The following is an 18167-nucleotide window of genomic DNA, read 5'->3' as shown; positions in this document are numbered from 1 at the left end:
GTTGTCCTTGAGCCTGAATCCTGAACACACTGGTGATGGTCAGCTTCCCATGAGTGAGATGGACCTGTCATCCAACTACCACCAGAAATCAGGTCTAATACCTCCAGGGGTATGCACCACCTTTTGGGAAACACCTGTGTGGGCAAAGGATGATAAAAGCCTGAGTTAAGAAGTGGGATACTTGGAAGCAATCACTAAGTTTTTAGATGAACATTTGGGTTAGCATCATTATTCCATTTCATCTTTTTACCCTCCATGGCGGATAGGCGTGAAACTTTGCATGTAACAGGCACTCAAATATTGTTACATTATTGTGAGTGGTTAAAAAGATGTAAGTACAGAAGAGTATTCTGAGACATGATTGAATATGAAGGACCCCATTCATGGACTACAAGGGCAAGGGGAGGGTGTCAAACTGAGCCTGGTAGAATGTGTGCCTTCACAGGAAGGGATGATGTTTCAGGTATCTGACAGGCCATCCTAGCTGGTAACTAGAAAGGCCTTGAGGTTTTAGGTATTGCAGGAAAGTGAGAAAACAGAAGTTAAAGGTACTGTAGAGAAGGCTTACTGTTTCAAGATCCACTCTAGATCATAGACCCTTTCCCACTGCCTACAAAATCACTGATGTCTGGGTAAAGTACGTTCCCCTGAAAAGTAACTTTAGAAATTGTGGCCATCTTATCCCAAGGAGGCCCCAGTGATTCTCACCTTTGGCATTCACACCCTTGTATTCTACCTCTTAAGTGTGGGCGGGACCTGTGACTTGCTTTTAACCAAGAGAATGTAGCAAAGGTGATGGAAGTCATTCCTGTGATCACATTACGTTACTGTCATTCCTGTGATCACATTACTGTTACTGTGTTGTTTCATGAGACTCCATCTTGCTAGCAGACTCTCGCTCGTTCTCCTGTGAGCTGCCCGTGGAGGGGGCCAAGTGGCAGGGAATGGTGGGCAGACCCTAGTTGCTGAGGGCAGCCAATAGCCATGGCCAGAAAGAAACTAAAGCCCTCAAATCTATAGCTACAAGGAAAGAAATTCTGTCAACAATCTGAAAAGAATTTGGAAGCAGAATCTACCCCCAGTCAAGCTTCCAGATGAGACCATAGCACCAACTGACATTCGGCTTGTAGGCGTCTGAGACCAAGAACGGAGGACCCAGCTAAGCCTGTGCTTAGACTCCTGATTCAAAGAAACCATGGGATAAGTAATACATGTGTGTTGTTTTAAGCTGCTAAGTTTATAGAAATTTATTATACAAGATAGAAAATGAACATAGAAATCTTAATATATAAAAGAAAAAAAGAGTAAAAGGAATATTGAATTATTGGCCATTTGGAATATTTATTAATGACGATCAAACATCCAAAGATTAGTCCTCAATGCTCATTTCCATGATTTTAAGAGTTGGTGCTTCCATGTCCTGATTATCATCTTCGATACTGCACAGCTGAATAGATGGGCAGAGTGCTGTGCTAAGACAGCACAATTCATTTGACGTCTCAACCTTTTCAGTGTCACTGTCGCCTTCAATGACATTCACAGAGGTTTCTTGGTCTAGTAAACTGTCTGACATACTTGCATTTTTTTCACCCCAAATTGAAGTTCCAAGATTTGTTTCATCATTCACCTGTTGAATTATAACCCCTTCTGAGTACTTTGATTTATAGACGGGCAGGAAAAATTCACCCGGTGAGGAGACTGTCTCGTTCTCTTCCTTTGGTACAGACAATAACATATTCAAAGCTTTTTGGTATTCTTGACGCTCCTGTTTAATGGCTAAATCTTGTTCATTTTTACATTCATTTTGTTCTGAATTCTCAGTTTTTTCAAAATCAAGCAACATATCAACATCATCTAGCTTTAGTGAGTTTTCCTTGGACACACAGCCTAAGTCCACCTTGAGGATGTGTAGCAGGTGGCGCATTTTTGCCTAGAATAAAGAGACGTGAATAATTATATTAATTAAGCTAGTGAAACTGAATTACTTTTGTCCGCAGTGCTCCAAGTCTCAGAAGAATTAATACTTCTTCCACACTCTGTGCCTGCACCCCCACCCCGCCAATACACATGAAAATTGCAAGGGAAAAAAAGTGCTTGTTTTTAATGTATTCTCTGAGAGTATGGTAAAACTTTAAATTCTTTCGATATTAGATTTTTTATAATAAAGTTCTAAAGAAAGACAAACCTCCTCCAAATGATGTTTATTTTGCTTTATATGTCTCTCAAATAGTCGTTCTAGAAACCTACAAATGATAAATAAAAATGTTAATGTCTCAATATCAGGAAATCAACTGAATATAAAATAGCCATGCAATAACTAAACTACTAAAGGTTGGAAAATATGTTTTAGATTACCTTTTTCTTTTCTAAAGATGAGCACTGTCCCTGTTCTGTCAAGTTCTCCGATTTGGAAGCTAGTATGACTGCCACTATGTGTAATTTATGTAACAGACGCCAGTGTTTCTGAAAGATCGCATGCTACTTAACACTTCTGTGAATAAAATATTTTACAGAAAGTTCCCCCAACCCCCTGCACACACCATGAAACTTTTTTTTCTCACTTGTACACAAACACCAAAGCCTTTCTCCCTCCCTTTCTCTTTCACAGACAAACCACCTCTAAAACCAAACAATTCTCTTATAAAGAATTACTTTACAATGCTTCCTAAATTATACTTAAAAAAAATTCCACTGATGGTAAATTCACATAACCTAAAAGTTATCACTTATAAGTACCACTAAGTGCTAGACATTTGTGTTGGACACATGGTAATCATTATACCTCTAATCATGACCAATACTGAAAGAGAAAGTGTTATAAAATCCATTTTAAAGATGAGAAACGACATCCCTAAGATGATGGCTTCCCCTCCCCCAAGGTCACAAGCTATTAAGGAATTTAACCCAGACGAGCCTGCCTCCAGACACATTCTTTCAGCTCTACCACGCCTGTCCAGCTATCACAGGAGTGTTACCAATTGGTTTCTTGAAAAACAACTCACTTGTTACCATTTATTATTATCAATGAAGTTATGAGCCAACCTTAGATTTTTTGTTTTGTTTTGAATTATTTTGCAATTTTTAAAAAGCCCAAGAAATCTATATTTTATATTTTACAACTATCATTGATGTTTTAGACTATTCGCTTCTAGGCATTTTTTTATGCATGTTTATTTCTTTACCAAAATTGGGATTAAACAGTACATACTGTTTTGATACCTGTATTGTTTTTTCTAATCAATTATATATTTTGAACATCTCCATGTATCAATAAATTCACTTTTACATCATCATTTTAAATCTCTGAACAGAACTTAGTATTATAAATATTCTACAATTTATTCAACCAAATCTTTACTATTCAATCTGTAGCCTGATTCCATTTTTTGATGTACTATAAAAAATGCCACAATAAACAGCCTTGTAATCTAAAAAAAAAAAGTGAGTTTTTTAAAACAAAAATACATGTTTTTCATGTGAACTTTTTTGTTTTTGTTTCAGCTTCTAACCTTTTTTGATTTACAGTTGGAATCTTAATATTTTTGTTATTTTTGTGGTAAAAAAATAACAAAAACTTTACCATTTTAATTATAAAATTTACAGTTCAGTAGTGTTACGTATATTTACACTGTTGTGAAACAGATCAAAAGAAATTTTTCATCTTGCAAATCTGAAACTACAACCCATTATGCATTTTTAGCCAATTTTTTAAAATGAAAGGGGTAAATAGAATTACCATCAAAAATTTAGGCTTTTTGGTGTAGCTTTTTATACTAATAATGAAAATGTTTGCCTTAATTTAAAAGCTTCATATAGAAACAGAAATAATTCATTAGAAATGTCTGCACTTGACATATGATGACAGGGAAAGTACGCAAGATACACATAATGGGGTCCTATGATCCTTATCATAAAGTGTTATCTAAATAAACTTTAGCCAAATAAATGTTCAGGCTGGCTCAGGACCACACAGTTTCCTTAAGTTATACAATACTAACCTGGTTTTCCAAACTTCCCCTTTCACTCACAGTGTGCCAGCCTAACCTTTAATTTGTCCTCCTGTTACTACTAACAGTTGTAACAAACAAGCTTACTTTGGATTCTCATGAGTTTCAAACACGAAAACCAGATGATGGATCTTTGCAAATAAGAAGCAAAAATTCAGTTTCCTAGTCTTATAAACTAAGAAATATATTAATATTTTTGGCTTGTTTCTTTGTAGACTGTATGGGATTTTTACATGGATGATAATGTCATCTGTGAATAAAGACAATTTAACTTTTTTCTTTCAAATACCTTTTTTTTTTTTGTGATAGGTTTTTGAAACTGAGGTAATATAACCACATTATATTAGTTTCAGGTGTACAACATAATGATTTGAATTTATATATTGCAGAATGTTCATCATAGTAAGTCCAGTTAACATTTGTCACCATATATAGTTACAAGAAAATTTCTTCTTGTAACGAGAACTTTTAAGATCTATTCTCTCAGCAACTTTCAAATATGTAATACGGCGTTAACTGTAGTCACCATGCTGTACATTATATCCCCATGACTTCTTTATATTATAACTGGAAGTTTGTACCTTTTGACTCCCTTCAACCATTTCCCCCACCTCCTAGCCCCTGCCTCTGGCAACCACCAATCTGTTCTCTGTATCTAAGGGAAATGAACAGAAGCTCTATTCTTTTCTATAACTCCCTCAAACTGTGAACTCTCCTTAGAATATGAATTACATATTCTTTACAATTTACTATCAATTATAAGAAAATGGTCCCCTATGAAATCAATATAATTTTCATTTCCTGACATGTGAAAAAACTTTAAAAAATTAACCTCAAATGTTGGCACAACATTTTAAAATGACTATAACTCAATAAAAAAATGTAAAAACAAAAACCACACAAAACAAAACAAAAAAATTAACATCAAATGAAGAGTATTCAATGTATTGTTCAACCACTATAATATAATTTTAAAAAATCTAACCTGTTTGAAAATAAACCAAGTTTCAAAATTTCTTCTGTTACATCTTCAATGAAACTTAGATACAACAGTTCTTCTTCACTGTGAAGGAAAAGCAATATACAGCATAAAAATTATTGCTTACTTACTCTAAAAACTATAGGGAACAGGAGTACATAATTAGAAATAGTGGGGTATTATAAAATAAACATGTCTATAGTCTTGAAGCATGCAAGGATAGTTATTAAAGATGAGAACATATTCCCTATTAGAATAAAATTTCATAGATATCTACAACATGCATCAAGCAGTAAAGGATAAGCAGGGGTTAAACAAAACAGAAAGCACCTGGGGCAAGAGGCCAAATAAGTGTGATCCCCTGGGGGCACCTGTTCCCAACAAGCATTTTAAATGTACTCTGGCTCCTAACCATGTCCTGCAACAGGGGTGTGAACCTCTCTGCATGGTTCTTGCAGGAAGGGAAAGAGTAAAGTCATTCAGAGAAGCAGGAACTTCATTTGTGAAATCCTCTACTGATCCTAAGGAGAGCATTTTATTTTAAGATTGGGAAATTTATTGAGCAGAAAAAAAAATTTTTTTCTCAAAATGTTTGGAGATGAGCAAAAATATTCTAATAGAAAAACCTGTGTGCATTAATATAGTGACAATTTTTAATTACTTGGACATATTTCTCTGTTATACTATTTTATGAGATAACTGTATTTTAGTAGCCATTATAAGAAAATTAGGATACTATTATAAGTTTGATTTTAATTAGCTAAAATCAGTAAATTGACAGAAAATATAAATAGCAAGCAATTACTCAATTACTGAATAAATAAATATAAGGGGAAGAGTTAATTAGCAAATCAAATAGAATATTAAAAGGTTGCATAAAATTATGCTTTCAAGCAGATTCACAGGCAGCAACTTTGAGAATAAATGAAACTATAACAATAGATTATTTTCCCTAAAAAACAACTGCAGCTTAACTAAAACAACATTAAAACCTAGAAGTATAGTATTTGCAGAACACTGGTGAGGTTAGAAAGCTCCAGGAAGGGTATCCTGAACTACCAAAAGCCTGCATTTCTCTCAAACTCATCTTTATTAGTTTTTATTATTTTTATTTATAAAAATCAAAATGATGAGTACTAATTATAAAAAAGCAGATTATTAACTTAGGGACGAAAGTTCCACTGGACATAAAAATGAAGTTATTAATAATTATTTCAGAAAATTCTGGTCATTTTCTCAAATTTAGTATGTATTACATGATTGAACCCAAAAGCTGGTTGTAAAGAGATTAGTGTTCAATCCTAACTTATTTAATAATAATTTGTGTGATTCTTAATTGCTGATTTCCACTAAGCAAAATGAAGAGGTCAAAAAGAACTTACTCAGAATAGATTTTTCTCTCTGAAGGAGGCTGCAGGGAATATTGACATACTGCCCTGGAAAGGGAGAATTAGAATATTTTAACAAAACAATGATTGGCATACAATAAGCGTTTAAGATTATCTTGATGATCTGATCTGATCTTCAGAACAACCCTGTCAGATACACTAGGTAGGTATTATTTTTCCCACTTACTAAACAGTTCACCAAGGGGCAGAAAGGCTAAGTAACTTGCCAAGGTCATGTGTCAGTAAGTAGCAAAGACAGATTTTTAAATTAGTCTTCTAATTATAAATTCACAGTCCTTTTTTAAAACTGTACTATGAAACTTACCTTGTAGAAACAATTATCAATTTGACTAAGATAAAAACATAAATGATGTTGGAAACATACTTCCCTATGGAAAAAATTTTAAGCTAGTCATTATGATAAATTCTGTCATTACACAGTTACGTCATCACTCGTTAATGCCAAGCTTTCTATTCAGGTATATTCAGTTACAACACTTTGCGTCTTTGAGGTAGAAACTACCAGGGAAGATAAACATCCCTTCTTTCCATCGTTCTCTATGTTCACTGCGCACTGGCTCCACCAGCTCAGGAGAGCCTCTGAAGTTATGAGCACTAAAGCATCGTGAATTTCAAGACAGAGTAGTTAGCAACGAACCACTCCCCCAACACCCTCCTTCCCCCCAAAGTTCTGCCAGGCAGGTGAGATCTCCGTAAGGCCAGGCCCGAGGGCAGATGTAGTTCCTGAGGGAACGTGCATGCTTGCCTTCTGGCCTGCTGTAGCATGCCTCATTCTTGCCCTCTTTAGTCGTTTTTTCCTTCCACCTCCTTCATCTCACATGCAAGTGCTGACACTGGAAATGCATTTGACAGCTGAAGCTATCAAAGGCATTTTTTAGGTTCTATACTACCTGCTAAACTATCACTTTTATTTAGGTGCAGTGCACCATAATTACTAAACATGATGAATCATTAAAAAAAAGTGCCTCCTCTACAAAGCATGTATAGATAAAGCACTAGCATGTGATGGATGTTCAAAATCACAAATGATGGAATCTCCAATGGTAAGGTTCTTCAGTACGACGTGTGCCATGTAAACTGGTTTGCATCACTGCTGGATGATCTGTCTAGGGAGAAATCCTTTCTCATATACGAGTAGTGATGATAAATAATACAAAGCCAGTGCCCCTTTTCCCTTTATTAATGAATTGACAAAATGAATTCATTTAAACTTTTCTTTTTTTTTCTGAGACATGGAATCTCATCAGTGAATCCCCCTAAACCATGTTTTTCTACAGCAGGTTTGTCAACCTCAGCCCTGCCAGCACGGGGACCCCCTTCCCTCCTGCCCACTGCCACACACCCTGGGAGGGACACGCTGGTTGAGAGCCAGTCACCTATAGCTTTTGTTCGACCCTCAACAGCAAACTGAGCCCTCCACCTGACAGGGGGCCACGGCCCCCTCCGCCCCCCAGGGCCCTGGTCTGGATGATCATTTATAGGGTTATGGTTGGTCCATCGACGGGCTCCACACAGGGGCCTGACCTCTGCCTCACCCACAGGGCAAATGCCAGGCGTGACCCTTTGGCGCTCCTTCCAGAATGACCAAACCGTCTCTTGCTCCTTGTCAAGGGTCTTCACAGCACAAGTGCTCATGGACCAGGTGGCTCCAGACCCCGCACAGGAAGTAATGGGTCTGGACAGGACACAGGCCACTGATACCGGCTCAGTGGCTCTCAGGCAGGGAAGCAGGTCACACCTGCCCAACTCTTTCTTCTACAAAGTCTCCCCCAGATAGACCTACTGAATGACTGAAGGAGACCCTCTCTGAGTCAATCCCACTGTGCCCGAAGCTTGCCACGTGCTCATATATCTCATTTAATCCTCACAACGAGCCTTCCTCTATGGAAGAAGAAAATCGTACTGTCCGGCTACAAACCATTCTTAGTGCCCACTGTTCTGAGCACTGAGCGTAGAAACAGCCGCTTCCTCTGTGCCCCGACGTCACGGGTGCAGCAGGGCAGCTGCATCCGTGGTGCTGGCAGGTCCGCCATCTGTGGGGCAGCAGTTCATTTAAACTTTTGACTACTTACTTTGTAAAAAGTCCTTAGTAAAACTAACAAGGCCACTACCAAACACCTAAGTAGATGAGAGCACGCTATTAAAACAGTACGTGTGCTGCAAAGTCTGAATGTCTGTTACACAGGACAGTTCGATGTGGACAGCTGAAATACCTTGATGCGGAGCACTGAAGAGCACCATCTTTAACCTCGTCCCAGGGTAATTCATGCCCTTGTAAAGGTAAAGGGGTTATTCTTCCTTTGGTATCATATGTCATGCAACTAGATGCCTGGGGATGCAATGAGAAGAATAAATCTTTATGTTGCTTCAAAAATCATGAAAGCAGAAATAAAGCAAAAGAGCAAAAATTTCTAAAAATAGTCAAGGAAAGAGAGTACAGATACTTAGTAGATTAAAGTGACTGGCATATTAGAACAAAGCATGTTTTAGAATATATTTCCATACAATCAATACTTTTTTCTTAATTTAAAATAAAACAATTTCTAATATTTTATTGAGGAACATATTAAATGACATTTAAGAATTACCACAAATAAACATGTAAAGAGAAAATGAAGCAAATTTGTTAAGATTTAAGTAAACTGGAGAGAAAATACCCTATTATTCAGAAATTCAAATAGTCCATCTGTTCAAATGCCAACCTATCAAATATGTAAAAGCAATGGTAGCTACGGCAGTCTGAACAATAACATTAACAAACAAAAGTAATGGCAGCTTACTTTTATAGAACCCTTACAAGGGGCCACATAACTATGCCAAGCATTTACTTGCACCATCAGATTTAATCTTTACAATGCTAATTTATGTGTAGTGTTTTAATTTTAAAAATGCTGTGAAAATGCTGGCCTATCTACTGCAGCTAATAATCTACTAGCTTCCTCAGTAGACTGCTGGTGATACTGATTACAGAATAAGGGGACACACTGTTTTCTTACAGGGTTATGGATAAACATTTGGGGCACAATAAAAGTGGACTTCTGCTTTAGTTTAGTTAGAGCTAACCCTCTTCCTAAATCTCTAGCTAGTCCTAAGTATCATTTATGAAGCCCGGGTGAGACCAAGTACTTTACCTACAACGTTCATTCCTTCCAATGACCCTGCATATTAAGTACAGTGTTTACAGATGTGGAAAGTCAGCTCTCAGAGAAACTGATTTGTCCTTGGGCCTTAAAGGGCAGAATCCTATGTTAATAGCTATTAATGGCTGAGATGGCAACCTACGATCCTCTACCCATTTCCAGAAGGGGAGAGGGAAGTTGAGTGTGCTTATATTTTATTCTTCTATCTCTGACTCTGCTTGACATTTTAATAGACAATCATTTTCACAAACAATAAATTTAAACTAGGATGCAGGTATATATGAGTAATACCCCCCAAATAAAAATAATCAGTTTATCACAAAGTCTGTAATATTTTAAAAGAAATGATTGCTAAATATTCAAAATACAAACACTAAAAAGGAGCTTTATGCTCTTAGAAAAAAGTAAAAGCAAGCATAAGAGAATGATATCCACCTATTCTTATAAAATGTGTAATTTCTAATAATATAATCACTGGCAATTCTTTAAAAAGAATTACAGGCATAGAAGTGAAAATAACTTCTATACAACTTCTCTGGCTCCTTTAGTGATCCCAGTATGCATCTCTGAAAAGAACACGTAAGGTATTTTATTCATCCACCCATCCATCCATCCAGCCAACCAACCATCTAGAAGAGATGCTAACAACAAGTAGTTTTTCAGATTGGGCAGGGTCTATCGGGCCACCCACAGAGAGCTATCACCACTCGTCAACAGGCAATGCTTCTGTGCACTGGCCAGATCATACACAAAATTTTATTCTTCAGTCCAAACAGCTATATATACCATATTAAGTTAAAGCAGCTATAATTCTAACGTGGAACACAAAGAGATCTCATGTTTATTACCTGCTTTATGTTCACTTCTGAATCTGTGAAGTTCTTAATTTCAACTGTCTCAAAATCACATTTAAAGCTGTAATATTTTAAAAGAAATTATTGTTAAACCTTCAAAATATAAACACTGTGATAATGAACTTAACTGTCTAGAAAAAATAAACTCAAACATGAGAGATGGAATTCATCTATTCTTATAAAATGTGATTTTTAACTATATAATCAGGAAATAGATACAACTTGGATTATATATGCTTTTTCCTTTTTTTTTTTTGAGTAACAGCTAGATTTCAGTTGGATAAAATGGGACTAGGGAAATGGTAACTATTTTCTTCAAAAAGCTGTCATAAATCTAATCAGAAAATTATATGTTATACTTGCTTTCCTTATTTCTTCCTCACTTGAAAAGTTCTACCATTAGATTCAATTCCTTAATTCTTTGATTAAATGTATATAGACTGATCTTACTATACCCAGAGAAAAGAACGCTGGACATAAATTGCTTTTTTACTTTTTAAAATAATTAAAACCTAGTACCAGATAAATATCTGTTTCTATGACACAAGGAAAAACAATCACAAATTTGCTAACCCTCAGTACTTTATGAGATTTGTTTCTTTCTTCAATCATTTGGCAACCTTTAATGAAAATTCATTATGTGCCAGGTACTAGTGTATACAGAATAGTGAGGCAAATTATACTCAATTTCCAGAAATCACCCCAATTGTCTATATTATACCTGGGGAGACGCTGCTGAATATTTGCAGGGAAGGGAGCACATAAGTAGTCAGACAAATAATTGCTTTTCCTCCCTTTCTACAGTCCACTGTTTTGCCATTTCTAACATAAATCAATAGACATACAGAAATGCTGTCTGATGACATATTTTAAAGATTCTCTGAAAGTATATTTAAAAACATACACAAGTTCTAGTAGCATGTTTGAAACAAAAAGTTTAAAGACGTACCATTCATGTTTATAAGGTACTTGACAAGTTTAATAGCTATTTTTTCAACAATTTCTGATAGTTCTAGTGATGTGTGCAGAAGGGAAAGTCACATTAATCTCATTCCGATCAAAAGGGCACCACCAGACCTGAAGTCTGGCACATAAGGTACATGATATAAAATAAGGAATATTATTTAGTTTCTACCACATCCTGAAGGATTTACTCTTGACTGTTGTGCATTAATTACCTGCTTAATTCAGTCTGGGTTTCAGCTTCTAACCGCTGATCTGAAAAATCCTTTTTTCTTTTGGCAGGTGTATAATATCGATACTGTGACAGGAAAGATTTTGCTTCTGTTTTTAAAGTGCGTGGGGTGAATGGCAAATGTCTGTTAGAAAAGAGTTCAGAATGTTTATCCAAGAGGTCCCCACTAGGTGCTTTTGAAATAACTAACTGAAACCGGTGGGAATTTGGGAATGTGCCTCTGGGCCCTTTGCCGTAGGAGGTTCCAGAGCATGATTTCCTGGGCCCAGAGGCAGCGTTATCCATGCTGGACAGGGAGGAACTGGAGTTCTTCTCAGCACCATTTGTGAGGACTTTATCGGATTTGGGTAGACTTAGGTGCAGTCTCTCTGAAGAAGTTACCGGTGATCTTGTAAAGGATTGAAATCCACTCACTTCTTCAATTAACATACCATCTTCATCTTGTGGTTCTCCTGAAGGCTAAGAAAATTTGATTTGACAGTCATCAATTACATTTACAAATTCATTTAATTGGGGATCTCCAGATTATATATTAAAAAATGGCTGCTTCAGGGCTCTACAAAGCTAACACATAGGTTCCTGAAGATGTGAGCATTGTATATGAAGTTATATTCAAGGTTTTGAATTATTAATATATAAAAATATAATTTTAAATATAAGCAAGAGTAATCATTTTTCTTTCTGAAACTAAAAAAATGATTAATAACATATATCCATATTCATGGTCTTGAACTTGTGTACTGAGGCAGAGCTCAGTTCTGAGTTTCCAAATCAATTGTGAGCACTGATCTCCTCCACCACTGCTGGTGGCAGCATCCGCCCCCTCCTGTCTTCTTGTTGCGGCAATCTTCAGCGCCAGCGATTCCTCTGTGACTTAAAGGCCTGAAGAAATGAAAAGGAACCTCTCTTCACAATGTATGGAGCCCTGATGTAAGTAAATGATACTTTAAATATAATTAAGAAAGATTTATTCCGCAAAAAGTTCATATATGTTTCCTTCTCAACTTATCATGAGTGGGGAAAGCTCTGAAAGGGAAGGTGTTTTGGCCTGCTGTGTTTCTTTTTGGTTTAACTTTATTTCTACAGGGTTTAAGAGCTTTATTTCATAAGGTTTAAGAGCATAGACAATATTTTATTCTTTTACAGACTAGATGCCCAAGTCTTGTCCATGATTCCAGACTTTGTGGACACCTGCGTATCCTTTACAGAACTCTAAGGCACTGTATTAAACAGTAGAGGGGAAGTTACATAGAAGTTTAAAAAACTGAGGTGAAAAAGGCTGATTTAGCCAGTTATATCTGCCCTACAAGCTCATGGGGAGGAAAACAAGAGGAAAATAAACAAGTTGAGTAAGAAAGGAGCTTTCTGTGGAAAAGGTACTGTTATTGCCAATGAGTGGAATAAAAGAAGAATAATAAGAACTTCTATCACTGTTACTGATATGTATGGAGTACATACTATGTGCAAGGTACTGTTCTAATTAATTTACAGATACAACTCATTTAATCATCACGTCAACTTCTGGGTGGTGGTACAAATATTATCTCTGTTTTATAGATGAAGAAACTGAGGTGCAGGTACTCATAGATTTGAATCCAGGTGAGCCTATGCTCTTCCTATTGCATTATATTATCTATTTTACAGACACATTTGAAAATTATACATTTTTAGATTTTTTTTACACCACCAGGAATCTAAAACTGATTTTAACTCCTTTCCTGGTAGTGAACAAGTCACCTAACTTAAGTACTGATTTATCTCAGTACTTAAGTATCTAAGTACTGCAGTAAGGAAATTGCAGATTAACTGGATATTGTAACTACTGTCTAAAATAGGTCAAGTCACCTATTTCCTTTTTAAGTGCTTTCTAACCCTTTCCCAAATATAAGGCAAACCTCAAAGCAACAAAGTATTTTGGCATTAAATTGTGAGTCACTGGGGTACTGTCTGGTTAATAACTTTACCACATTAGGTGTAAAAAGTGCTCCCAAACTAGACTCACACTGCAGCTTACATACAAGAGGAGTCTGGCTCCCCGGGAAGCAATTTCTAAGTATGATCTGAAAAATACTTTAAAGCTATTAAACAGTAATCACAGGAATTATTTACACTTAGGGGAACAACAGTACAAACTGAGATCAGAATAGGCAAAAATGCATAAGGCATTAGACTACCTATGAGAAAATTCTTATCAGTAATGATGAATTTTTAATAAGCAAAATTAAACACCAAAGAAGGTCTTTAAAGGCAAAAAAAAAAGAGCTCATTTGCCTGAAATGAGTGGGAAAATTGTTTTTGAATTAATTGAAGGCATGAAACTTTTCTGTTTCTTCATGTTTTGTAATCCCAACCTTGTATCCTACTTTTTCTTTCCTTGGAAACCAACAGAACACAGTGTAAAATCAACTGTACCAATCTGCTTTTTTGAGATTATATAATTGTTTCCTTTAGCTATGAATATCAGAAAGCTTGGATGGATATAATTTTCACAGAAAATCTGTATCACATTGGTAAATTCACTAAAGTTAAAATAGAAGATCACTGCAAAGTTCTAAAATCAGAAAAGGGTTAATTTTATGTCAGTGGAATAAAAATTCTGGTGGTAATCTGACCACTTTCACTTTCTTATATCATCCTTATAGTTTAATACAATTTATTGTAAACAGTTTCTGTGATTTAAGAATTTATGTAAAGTGATAATCATTGCGCAGTTAACATATGCATGTTTTCATGTCAAGAGTATCTATCCAATATGCAATATTCAATGCAGAACAACTGAGTTTTAATCTTTTTCAGGAATAATATCAGAAGAAAAGGTATACAAAGATTTTCCAACTGTCAGGTCTTAAAACAGTTGAGGAATCAATTCAAGTATAGAATTTATTTAAAAGTTTGATTAACATTTATTTTGCAAAAAGCTTCAAAGTATACTTTATAAAAGAAACTGACAGCTTCTGATTTTCATTGTTTTTAAAATAGATTTATTTAGAAACATGGATTACATTCACATATTCAATTTATCTTAATAGCACACAGTATGTGCTATACTAGTGATGTGAGTGAATAATGAGTAACTGTCTGTGGGGTATAGGGTGTAGACTTGAAAGGTCCTGGGGTGACAGCATGTGAGTCTCAATGTGAGAGAAAAAAGTAGCCCGTATTAGGAGAAAAAGTTTCTGATTACATGATCTCATACATATAGAGCTAGTATGTCCACAGGCTAAAGTTAGCATTTTCTCTTTAATTGAGGAAAAATTTTCAGTATATACAGATTATAACTACAACAGATATCTGTTATTTATTAAACCCATTCCAATGATCAAAATTTTAGGTCCCAAATAATTTTAATTTGAAAGTGTCTAAATATTTATCATTAAGGTTTATAAAAAGTGTAAGCAAACTGTAAGTTACTGTGAATTCTAAATAGAGTAAAAAACATACTTATATAAAAGCATAAATGAACTATACTTAGAGGCAAAAAGTTACAGGGTTTCAGTGACAAAAGGAAAAATGAATGGAAAATATCTTACATTTACAGACTTTATTTTCAACAAATTCCATTCTTATCTTAAAATACAATTATTAGTGCTAGATAACAGAAAACTATTTTAAATTTTCAGTTAAAAAGTACAATCCCTAAAAATGAAAATACACACGTGAGTCAAATACTGAAGAATAGATTCCCAGATGGTGAAGTGTGGTACAGTGTATAGCAGATTTATTCTAAAGGAAGCAGCTCTATTCTTGGTCCTTTTATCTGCATAACAGCCTTGGGGACTCTAAACAATATACTGACAGCTTTCGTGATGACTCCCAAATCTATTTTCAGCGTAGACCTCTTTCCTGACATAGATGCTTATATCCAACTCTTTACGGAATATAGTAGACACTCCAGAGGCGCCTCAAATCAAGTATGTCCAAACAAGTAAACTCATGCATTACATTACCTGCCCCCAAAGAAAAAAACTGCTCTTTGTCCTGTTATCATTATTTCAGTGAATGATCACCATCCTCCCAGTTGCCCAAGCCAGAAACCTGGGACCCTCTTGAATTCCTGTCTTTTGCTCTTCACATCATCCAAACAGTGACCAAGTCCTGGGGGGTCTACTTCTTCTCCTTCTGCCTACTGATATGTCACACCTTCATGTATAATAGAAAGAGGTGGAGTCAAACATATGGCACTTGGTACCTAGTAAGTAGAGCGGTGAAACTGGCTTTTACTATCAAGCAATAGTTCTTCCACAACACAGGTGCCAGGGGACAGGAAACAAAGCTCAGGGACTCATCTGGACAGTCAGTCTAGAAGACCATGCTCATGAATCTGAGATCCTCTCAATGGCTATACCCCAATTAGGTGACCTGCAAAGAAACCTGCCCATCTTGAATACTGGCACTGAGGGAACACTGGCCTTTGATAATCTGAAATCATATGCTGCCTCCACACAAGCTTGCAGACTAAATTTGCATTACACAAGTGGTCCATAAAAACTTTAAGCCAAGAAAAAGCACTCGTTTTTTCCTAATACACAAATTGTAGGGGATAAAAAGGTGGGAGAAGGAGAAATTTAGATTAAAAGAAATTTATCAATTAGTTGAAATTATTTATATCCCAATTCTAACAAACTAAAAAAAAAAAAGATAATGGGGAAATCTAAACAGTGGATATTTGATGATATTAAGGAATTATTAATTTTTAAGGCATAACAAAATGGTATTATGGTCTTTTAGATACATACAGAAATATTTATAGATAAAATTATATGATATCTGATATTTGCATCAAAATAATTTGGGACTGGGTAGTGAGTGAGGATATATGTGAAGTAAGTCTGCCCATTAATTGATCATTGTTGCACCTGGAGGACAAGAACATATGAGTTTATTATACTACTCTACTTTTATAGATGCTATAATTTTCAGAATTAAAAAGTTTAAAAAACAGACCATCACACACACACACACAGACTCCCAGTTTCAGCCAAGAGATGGAGAGAGATGGAAAGAGCATAGTTCTCTCCATTACAACAAGAAAAAACCTGGGCAAACTGCAAATTAATGATTTTTCTTGAACTAATGATAGAACTAAGGTCACGAAGCAACAACTAACCTGAAATTTGGAGTGAGACAGGCACCTGCAGGGAGAAACAGGACCTGAGCATTTGCTTACTTAGGACAGATGTCACAGAATGCCATATAAACTGGTAAGAAGATTACTGCTAGAAGTTTTTAGCTAATTGCTAAGACTGAGTGCAGAGTAGCACCAGAGTATGAAGCTTTCGAGACTTGGGGAGTTTGTACCCTCTTGCAAGCTTTTTCTCTGGGGACCCCACCAAGAGCTCTCAGGGAAACGCAGGAAGATTCCTGAGAAAATCTCTCCCTTCCCTGATTCCTTGGTGTGGCTAGGGGAAGCAAACACTGCAGAAATTCTTCCCAGGCCTATTTTCCCTCTCTTTCTCCACGCACGGGGGAAATTCCCTTTACTTTGCGTATAACATAACTGCAAAAGTGATACCTCATCACCTTTGCCACATTCTGTTGGTTAGAAGCAAGGTGCAGGTCCTGTCTGCACTCGGGGGGATTATTTAAGGGTGTGGGTCATTGTGGGGCTTAGAATTCTGCCTACCACTGTGGGTTAAATAGAAAGTACAAGATAAGAAGGTAGAAATAAAAACACACTAAATGTTCAACTTAAAGGGCAAAGATTATCAGAGGGAATAATCTGATCCACCTAAAACTTTAGGACCTAACTAATTTGATAAAATTAACATGTGCTCATAAGAAAGGAAAAAAATCCTCTTAGCAAACTAGGAACAGAAGAGAACTTCCTTACTCAGATGATAAAGCGTATCACAAAAAACCTATGGCAGGGGTCACCAAACTAGAGACTACAGGTCCAGTCTGGCCCACTGTTGTCATCTTTTTCATTTTTTTTAATTGAAGCATAGTCAGTTTACAATGTTGTGTTAATTTCTGGTGTACAGCACAGTAAGTGATTCAGTTATATATACATATGTATATATTCCTTTTCATTATAGGCTATTATAAGATACTGAGTATAGTTCCCTGTGCTATCCAGTAAGACCCTATTGTTTATCTATTTATATATAGTAGTGGGTATCTGCAAATCCTGAACTCTCAATTTGTCCCTCCACCCTCCCCTCTTTCCTCTGGTAACCATAAGTTTGTTTTCTACGTCTGTGAATCTGTTTCTGTTTTGTAAATAAGTTCATTTGTGTCATCTTTTTAGATTACACATATAAGTGATAGCAGATGGTATTTTTCTCTTTCTGGTTTACTTCACCTAGTATGACAATCTCCAGGTCCAACCATGTTGTTGCAAATAGCATTATTTTAATTCTTTTTTATGGCTGAGTAGTATTTCATTTTGTGTATATGTGTGTGTGTGTATATGTGTACACACACATATATATATACCACAACTTCTTTATCCAGTCATCTGTTGATGGATATTTAGGTTGCTTCCATGTCTTGGCAGTTGTAAATAGTGATGCTATGAACACTGGGATGCATGTATGTTTTTGAATTAGTTTCCTCCAGATATATGCCCAGGAGTGGGATTGCT

The 18167-nt window shown here is 36.0% G+C and overlaps 1 protein-coding gene and 1 non-coding gene across 3 annotated transcripts in view; both read right to left on the bottom strand.

Annotated features, from left to right (window-relative positions):
- Nucleotides 1-1316: 1316 nt before the first annotated feature.
- SPATA7 (spermatogenesis associated 7) overlaps nucleotides 1317-18167 on the bottom strand; it is a 32624-nt gene continuing 15773 nt past the window's right edge. For both annotated transcript variants that reach the window (XM_006192855.3, XM_032482472.1), the window contains 7 exons: nucleotides 11568-12043; nucleotides 10384-10450; nucleotides 8609-8724; nucleotides 6369-6422; nucleotides 4993-5070; nucleotides 2186-2243; nucleotides 1317-1930 (listed from right to left, as the gene is read on the bottom strand). In XM_006192855.3, coding sequence (XP_006192917.2) covers nucleotides 1370-1930; nucleotides 2186-2243; nucleotides 4993-5070; nucleotides 6369-6422; nucleotides 8609-8724; nucleotides 10384-10450; nucleotides 11568-12043 — 1410 coding nt within the window. In that variant the 3' untranslated portion in view covers nucleotides 1317-1369. The remainder of the gene's footprint in view (nucleotides 1931-2185; nucleotides 2244-4992; nucleotides 5071-6368; nucleotides 6423-8608; nucleotides 8725-10383; nucleotides 10451-11567; nucleotides 12044-18167) is intronic.
- On the bottom strand, nucleotides 8296-8429 carry LOC116664590. Its single transcript, XR_004321111.1, has one exon. It is a non-coding gene; the product is annotated as a small nucleolar RNA SNORA43 (small nucleolar RNA).

This window comes from Camelus ferus, chromosome 6, assembly GCF_009834535.1.
Source record: "Camelus ferus isolate YT-003-E chromosome 6, BCGSAC_Cfer_1.0, whole genome shotgun sequence".
In the NCBI taxonomy this organism is placed as follows: Eukaryota; Metazoa; Chordata; class Mammalia; order Artiodactyla; family Camelidae; genus Camelus; species Camelus ferus.
This window is presented reverse-complemented; position numbering and strand designations above follow the sequence as displayed.